Source organism: Rhamphochromis sp. 'chilingali', assembly GCF_963969265.1.
Source record: "Rhamphochromis sp. 'chilingali' genome assembly, chromosome: 2".
NCBI classification, from domain to species: domain Eukaryota; kingdom Metazoa; phylum Chordata; class Actinopteri; order Cichliformes; family Cichlidae; genus Rhamphochromis; species Rhamphochromis sp. 'chilingali'.
This window is the reverse complement of record NC_137930.1, coordinates 59,291,066-59,299,221: the sequence shown is the minus strand read 5'-3', so window position 1 is coordinate 59,299,221 and position 8,156 is coordinate 59,291,066. Positions and strand designations below refer to the sequence as shown.

Here is an 8,156-nt window from a genome sequence, read left to right as displayed (position 1 = left end):
GTAATGCAAAGCCTGCAGATCCGTTCCATCAGCATCGTTTAACATGTTCTGCTTAAATTAAACATCAGTAAATTGTTTGATCATTTGCATTTTCCTTTTTTTTTTTTAATAGTATTTCTGTGTTAGAAGGAAATTAAATCATTTTAAATAACTGTATCAAAGGGCATCGAATGTGGTGTTTGTCCATTACGCTTCCCAGTCGTCATCGTCTGTTGTCGCTGTATGTGGGGCAGGAAGTGGAGGGATGACATCTGACATCCTCGCAAATGCCCCAGAAGGACCGGCCGGAGCATCACCTGACTCTCCACCAGCTGGACCCTTACCAGATATTCCTGAACAGAGGATAGAAGACATTATGCAAATTCAATCACTAATATCAGTATTTTCAATTTCATTTGACATAAAACGGGCCTCTAACCTTTTCGTCGCATAGCAAGTTTGTTGAAGAGATCAGACATAAAGTCTCCACCACCGGCGGCCGCTCCCACTGCTATTTTAGAAGGAAAAAAAAGAGTAAATAAATAATCATGCTACCAGTATTTTTTTAAATTTGCAATTGGAAGAGATTATGGTCTCACTAATTCCCCAGTGCTGCACTTCAAAGTGAAGCATATAATTACAAGACTTTTTTTTTCTTAATCTAGTTATTCAGTCAAGGCAGTTCTCTTGAAAAAAGAAAGAAATGTAAGGTCATGACCTGGCGAGAAAATGAAAGGGCCAGAGATATGCTGTCTAATATTAGGTAAAACAGTTTTTAAGTACAATCGTTGGTTGGTATGAAACTGAAGTCACACAGTTAAGCATATGTGATAGTCAAAAACGATCTCATCTTAACATTCAGTGTGAAATACTGTATAAACTCCTGGTTGAATACTAATTAGGGGCTGGTCACGCTCCACTTTGCCTGGATGACTGCCGTGTGCTCATTAATAAAACATGGGCAGAACCACATCCACGCTCAAACCATCTGACACCTTGTTCTTGCTCCTTTTGTTTCTTCTTCTCCAGCTTGCGTTCCTTAACGTTGCGTAACTTGGCTTTGCCGATGCCCCCAGCGTTGCGGATAGACTCCAGCAGGCTGGCACGGCCATCTGACGGCTGGACCACCTCGCTGGGTGCACCCGACACAGGACCTGTATTTAGAGGAGCCAGTGAGTCAGTGTGGTCTGGGTTTACATCACTGAGGTCAATATAATTTATGAGGACAAACATCATTTAGTCCGTGTGTGCGTGTGCATAACTGAGGGAACAGGCTTTAAGACACTGTCAGGTTCGCTCCAAGTCAGCAGTGTAGAGCCTGTACGAGACTACTGACGTGCATAAATGTGACAAACCTGAACTTGGCACTTGGGAAACTTCTGCGGAGCTGTCTGCAGGAGGGGGTGGTGGAGGTGGCGGAGGAGGAGCTGACGCCGGAGCTGCGGGAGGGAGGGAAGGCTCCGGAGGAGGGGGCGGGGGAGGTGGTGGAGGTGGTGTGCCATCAAGCTGGAGCTGAGTTCCTGAAACAAGCAGATGAAATACTGTATAACACTGGAAGAAAATTTGATCTATTTATGTAGCATCTTTTCAGATATCACAAAAAGCTTCACAGTAAAAGACAAATGGGCACAAAATGATTGAGGTTCACAACTAGAGATGGACCGATCCGATATTACGTATCGGTATCGGTCCGATACTGACCTAAATTACTGGATCGGATATCGGAGAAAAATAAAAAATGTAATCCGATCCATTAAATATCACGAAAGCACCTCACAAAACTTGCAACACGCCGTAACTCACCTCAGGTTAGCACGTCGGAGCAGTATGCATCACGTGATAGAGCGGCTGTGGCATGCGGGACCTGTCAGTGGTCTGGATAGCATGTGGAGCTTCGCTAGCAACCCAGCATTTCATCTCCGACAAAGTTATCCCGAGAGAAGTAAAGCAAGTGTGTAAGTCCATCTCTGAATGTTTGTAAAGCATTCCTGCGTTAAGCTTAACAAGCCTCTGCCTCTTCTTGCTGCTACTTCAATCATGAAACTGCTTAACGATCAGCTGATCGGCTTTTCTGTCGCAAGTCCGTGTCTCTAGTTTGCTTTTGGCCCACTTTGCACTAGAAAGAGGAAACCATCGGCTGAACAACAGCAGCACGTTTAAGCTTGATCAGCTATTGTTAGAATGTATTTAATATTACTTTCTACTCGAGGATCTTTTTCTACGTAGCTGACGGCTGGTAACTGTGCAGGGGCGGATCTAGCAAAGTTTAGCCAGGGGGGCCGATAGGGCATGAACAGGGAAAAGGGGGCACAAAGACATACTTTTCTTTCTTATTCTCATTTAAAATGTCTAGCTTTTAATAAATAATTATCTGACAGCCAAAGTTTTAATTTGATGCAAAATGAATAGAAGTCAATTACTGTATATAGTGACTATTAAGTCTAATATACCCTAGTAAGCTATACTACTTTTTCCTTTGGGAAGGTACCATCTGTGCAGTCTGCAATTTTGTTGAAGAAAGATGTTGAATCTATTTAATATTTCTTGAAAAATAATTGATTTCTGTGCATTTTTTTTTCACACTGCATCAAATTAAGGTTGATTACGTCGATTAAGCATCATGAGGTGGAGCGTGAGGGGTGGTTCCCTATTTTTTATTTATTTATTTTTGTTGTTGCTGGGAGTTGGAACCCTATTAGTTAGGTTGCTTAATATTTATGCTAAGTACTCTTTAAAATACCAGAATAGGGAGGATGGTGTAGGTTTAAGTTTATTAGATTGATCAGTATTGCTGTACTATGAAATATTTTTTTTTGCATACAGGTATAACAGAATAGCTTTAGTGTAGTTGTTGTTTTAAACTTGAGTATGAACTTATACAAAATGCAGCAAGATATTTAAAAAACAGTTTTGTTGATTAAAAAACACCATATCGGATTCATATCGGTATCGGCAGATATCCAAATTTATGATATCGGTATCGGTATCGGACATAAAAAAGTGGTATCGTGCCATCTCTATTCACAACATAAGACATCTACCTGGTGCACTGCTCTCCTCAGAGAAGCAGGGCAGCTCGGGGATGTTGTGTGTGGGTCCCGAGGGGGCAAATCCAGGTCCGAGGTCTGCGCTGTAAGACAGGTCGTCTGCAATACCTGGCAGGTCTGGCAGGTAGGACGGCACATCTATCTCAGGCACTTGACCCAGGTCTGGCACATAGAAATAACTCTCTGCTATCTGTTAAGAGAAAAAGAAAACCATGATTAAGTTTTAACAGATCTGATCCTTCACAGAAAAAAAAAGGAAAAGTCAGAAGGTACCTGTCTCTCCAGTTGCTCTCTCTTTGTAATGGACAGAGGAGCATCGAATGGTTTATCTTCTTTTTCCGTCTCTAGTGTTGTGTGCGTTTTTGTCACTGCTCCCGCCAAAGGATCAAGAAACACATATTTCTTATATCTTTAAAAAAATAAGACACAAATTAAAACATACGAGAGAACATTGAAATCAGTCAGTGTTTACAATAAACATCTGTGTCTGTGCTGGCGTGTGCAGACTCACAGATTTTCTGTGGTATTAAAGAGCAAAAGAGAGCTGACAGATGAGATGTTACGCGGCAGACTGCCCAATCCTTCTTCTGTCTCATCCTCAGTCTTCTTCTTATTTCTCACGCACACAGGGAAATATATTAACTTCTCCTGAAAGGAAGAAAGCAGGACTTGGAGTGAGAAGGAGATCAAGAAAATGTTAACGAAATCTTTAGCAACGCATATCGTAAATGTCATCAAAGTGCTCCTGCGCATAGATGCACACAAACTACAACACCAAGTTATATGTTAGGGGGTATTGCTTCTATTGAGGGGGGTACTGAATAATGCATTTCTGCATCAGAGACAAATGCCAGCTCTATTTTCTTTTTTGTTCCCTTCCCAAGCCGACAAATACACACAGATACACAAACACGTGCAAGCACAGGCAGGAAAAAATATTATTTTTATATTTTTTCCTGTTAAGTTTTCTGTAACGGTGAAGGAAAAACAGTGGTGTTTGCTATAAATAATGCAGGAACTTGTGCTGAGCAGAGCACGTACACACAAGAACCACTTGGGGGAAAAAAAACACATCTCTTGTCACTGTGCGGTGACACAAATACAGCTGGGTTCTGATATCCCATTTACATACATCACATACAGTATGTGACAACTTCAACTGTGACTCATGTGTAGTTAAATCTACAGAAAAGAAGGGACATGCCTGTTGCGGCTTTCGATACATGATTGACAAGCTGCATTTTTCTACAAGTCTATGTTGTTTTCACCTCCATTTTACCTCCTGAATAAGTACTAAATTGCAAGTAAAAGCAACAGAGTGCACATACAATTGGCTGCTGTGTACTACTTTGCAGTATTTTTTAAACAGACAACATAACCTACTTGGCCTGAAAATGTTTACTTAGCAAAACAGGAAATACGCAGGCCGAGTGGAGATTTATGCATAAACATGTTTCACAAGGTTTACAGGGCATTCACATCCAGTCAAGCATTCACTTGAAATATCAAAGTTTTAAATCAGGTCAAAATAAAATGTGTGTAATTTAAGGTATTACCCACATCACTATGGATATATCCAAGACCAAGACTCCTGCAAATGCTCTAAAGCTTTAAAGTGGTTTGCCCAGCAGTCTGCATAAATATGACCAGTGTGCTCAGAGTCCCCATGCCCTCATTTGACTAGAATGTGAGGTGTGGATAAAAGCTATGTAAATAAAGTTAACCGTGTCCATATTCCTGTTTTCTACCTGCTGTTTTAGCAGCATGAGCTGAACAAAGAAGCAGCAACACTAACTAGTCAGCGAACTCTTTTAAGACATCAGCTTTAGAACACTTTGCGAAAATAAAATATGCAATGTGGCTCTTAGCAAGTCACAGTCATCATTTTCATAATTTTGAAAATTGCTTTTCAAAACCTTTGCTCTTTTCCCCCCCAACATTTTAATGTGTTGATCTCACCTGCAAAGCCTTTTCATCAAAGGGTCGCAGTTTATTCTGTATTCTGTGTCGGGGCCGTGTTTGTGAAGAGGGGTCTGTAGCTCCAGCGAAGATAGACAAGTAGTCCTGAAGTTGATCTGGGGCTGGGTACTTGGCACTGGAGAAAACCTATATGCACATAAAATAACATTTTTACTCTTTTTTTCTCCTATATTCTGTATCAGAACTTAAAAAGCTGCCTTCTAGGGTGAAGATTCAGTGTTACCTTGGTGGCTTTCTTGCTGCCTTTAATCTTGTCGACACGGGCCTGAGCTAGTCTGATCCGGTCAGTGATGCTCTTGAGCTGGTGACGGTTTTTCTCGACACTGTCTGACACCCTGCAAGCAACAACAACTGAATATGGGCATATGCACATCTACACACAAAGGATAACCGTATGTCAAGGATACTGCACAATCCAGTTCTTTATTATATATCCTGCAGAGTCCCGAAACCCCCCAAAAGGAACTGAAGACTCCTACAATTCATTGAGATTATGTATAAGTATCAAATGCCACTCTCATGTTTTATCAGTGATCTACTTATAAAAAGCTCATGTTTCAAAAGTTTACATGGCCAAAACTGTTCTGTTCATAAATGTTATTGTTTCCATGCTGTCACAGGCAACACCTCCTCTGTTTTCAGGGTGCCAGACAGGACCATCTGTCCTCAAGCAGCTGCTGTTTGTTAACGGTGCAATCTATTAAATATGACAAAGCTTTTTGGCCCATGAGCAAACTTGCAACAGCTGCTGTTATATCTGCTACCAATTCATTTTGTGCGTTATTAAAACCTGTTCTTTTGTTGTTAAACACTCTTTGCTACCTAGCCTGAGCAAATGCAGAGATCACTACTGTTGAGTTTTTTAAAAAACTCTGTAGCTTTAAAACTTTTTGCTATTTTGAAAATCTGATAAGCTAAAATTGATCAAAGTAACCTTTAAATAAATGACACTAAAAATGAAACAATCCCTGAAACAGGCTCTGGAATAACATCTGGCTCACTCCTACCCTGAATAAAATGTAGTGGTATAAACTGAAGGAATAAAACAATATCAATAATAATGAATTTGTATAATACATTGTATTACTACAATGTAACCACAAACAACAATGTAATTTCCCTATTAATTTCATATTCATCCCGTATTTGCAACCATGAAAATGTAAACAAAGAAAAAGACTGCAGACCCAGTGATTCAGTTTACAACCAAGAGTCAAACACTGCGAGACCAACCTGGAAACTGTAAACTCTGTGTGTGTGTGTGTGTGTGTGTGTGTGTGTGTGTGTGTGTGTGTGTGTGTGTGGTGGGCTTGCCTTCTGAAGATGTCTGTAGAAATGTTCTCCAAGTACATCAGTGCGTCTGCTATCTGATGAACAGCCTCCTCCCTCCTCAGGTCGGGCTGGATGAGAGGCACAGAGTACACCTGGCCCTCCAGGCAGTGCTTCTGTGTCATCCTGCAAAGCAAGAGAGCAACAAAGTTGAATCAAACTGTACCACTGTGTTGTAATGGCATATTCTCATAGTAAGGATTGCATTCCTGACAAACAATATTATTAAAAATACCATGCTGAGTATCAAATTTATGAGGGCTTATGTCATATGGCAATCTCTCTCGCTGTCTCTGACTGACACTGACACACACACACACACACACACACACACACACACACACACACACACACACACACACACACACACACACACACACACACACTTCACGTCTGACTCTCACATGACGGCGCAGGAATATTATATCATTTCTTTAACCACAGCACTATGTGGACTCTTTTTATCGTCTTCAGCTGGTCAGAATTTTCTAAAAGCTAATAGCTCGAACGGTAAATAAATCTGCACCCAAATTGCTGAAGATATTATATTTCAAACAGCTGATCTCCGTAATGAAATAACCCGACATCTGACACCTCTTAATCCTAAATGCAGAATATCCGTGAGCATAGCCATACCCGTTTAAAGACTTGTTTTACTAGAAAGACAGTCTCACCTGACCATGAGTGTTGTTTACGACCACAAAAACAGTATAATGGAAAAAAAAATGTGTCGACGATAGCCACTCGTTTAGCAAAACAACAGTTTCGCACTTCCGCATCCGTGTAGCACGTGACGACTCAGCAATTATTGTGTTGCTTTCAGGAACACTCGGAAATCTCTCGTTTAGTGCAGCCTACGCTTGAACTACGTCAGTAAACCGAAGTATTGGCTAAGAGCAGAAGTAAATGGCAAGAGCACTTCTCAGAAAATGTGTAGGCTTTCCTGCAGAATTCTAGAAAGAATTCTGGACGATTCTAGCACCAGTTTTTTACAGAACGTTGTTGGAAATCAAAGAAAAGGGCAGACTTCCATCAAATATGAATTCTGCAAACATTAATCTCCTGCTAAAACCAGGCAAAGACCCTGTATATCCCTCAAGCTATCGTCCAATATCCCTTATAAATGTAGACCTTAAAATAATCTGCAAAGCTCTCTCAAAGAGATTAGAGAAAATAACCCCCCTCTTAATTCATCCTGACCAAACTGGTTTCATAAAAGGTAGGCACTCATCAACAAATACACGTAGATTACTTAATTTGATGGACTACTTATACAGTAAAAACCTTGAAACGACAATATTTTCTTTAGATGCAGAAAAAGCATTTGACAGAGTAAATTGGAAATTTCTATTTGCAACTTTACACAAATTTGGTTTTGGAACCTCTTTCATTAACTGGTTAAAAATATTATACAATTTCCCAACAGCTTGTGTCAAAACAAATGACCAAACATCCTCCAGCTTCTGTCTCCTGAGGGGCACCAGGCAAGATGCCCACTCTCCCACTGTTTGCAATTTTTATTGAACCACTAGCAGCAGCAGTTAGACAGAATTCAGTAATTAAGGGCATAAAATGCAAGAACGTGGAACATAAAATCAGCCTTTATGCGGATGATGTGTTACTTTTTCTCCAAAACTCACAAACCAATATCTCTGGGGTGATTGAATTGATAAACTCTTTTGCAAGAATATCAGATTACTCAATTAACTGATCAAAATCTACAGTCCTCCCGATTAATTGCTCCTTCCATAATTCTTCTTCTACACCACTGCAATTGGGAAATATAAAATATTTAGGTATTAATGTTTCTCCCAAGCTTGT

At 40.4% G+C, this 8,156-nt stretch overlaps 1 protein-coding gene across 1 annotated transcript; it reads right to left on the bottom strand.

Annotated features, from left to right (window-relative positions):
- Window positions 1-83: 83 nt before the first annotated feature.
- On the bottom strand, window positions 84-7,143 carry wash1 (WAS protein family homolog 1). The gene is made up of 11 exons (XM_080875468.1): window positions 7,010-7,143; window positions 6,321-6,461; window positions 5,230-5,341; window positions 4,986-5,132; window positions 3,538-3,674; window positions 3,300-3,435; window positions 3,021-3,216; window positions 1,335-1,499; window positions 975-1,133; window positions 419-490; window positions 84-332 (listed from the first exon to the last, which is right to left on the bottom strand). Exons 1-11 carry the CDS (start codon window positions 7,015-7,017, stop codon window positions 187-189), a joined length of 1,419 nt encoding a protein of 472 aa, XP_080731594.1. The 5' UTR covers window positions 7,018-7,143; the 3' UTR covers window positions 84-186.
- Between the last annotated feature and the right edge of the window lie 1,013 nt (window positions 7,144-8,156).

Coding starts and splice junctions, on each gene's coding strand:
- wash1 (XM_080875468.1), bottom strand. Junction 5,133..5,229: donor GCAGCAAGAAAGCCACCAAG/GTAACACTGAAT, acceptor ATGTGCATATAG/GTTTTCTCCAGTGCCAAGTA. Junction 1,500..3,020: donor TGAGGAGAGCAGTGCACCAG/GTAGATGTCTTA, acceptor TGCTTGTTTCAG/GAACTCAGCTCCAGCTTGAT.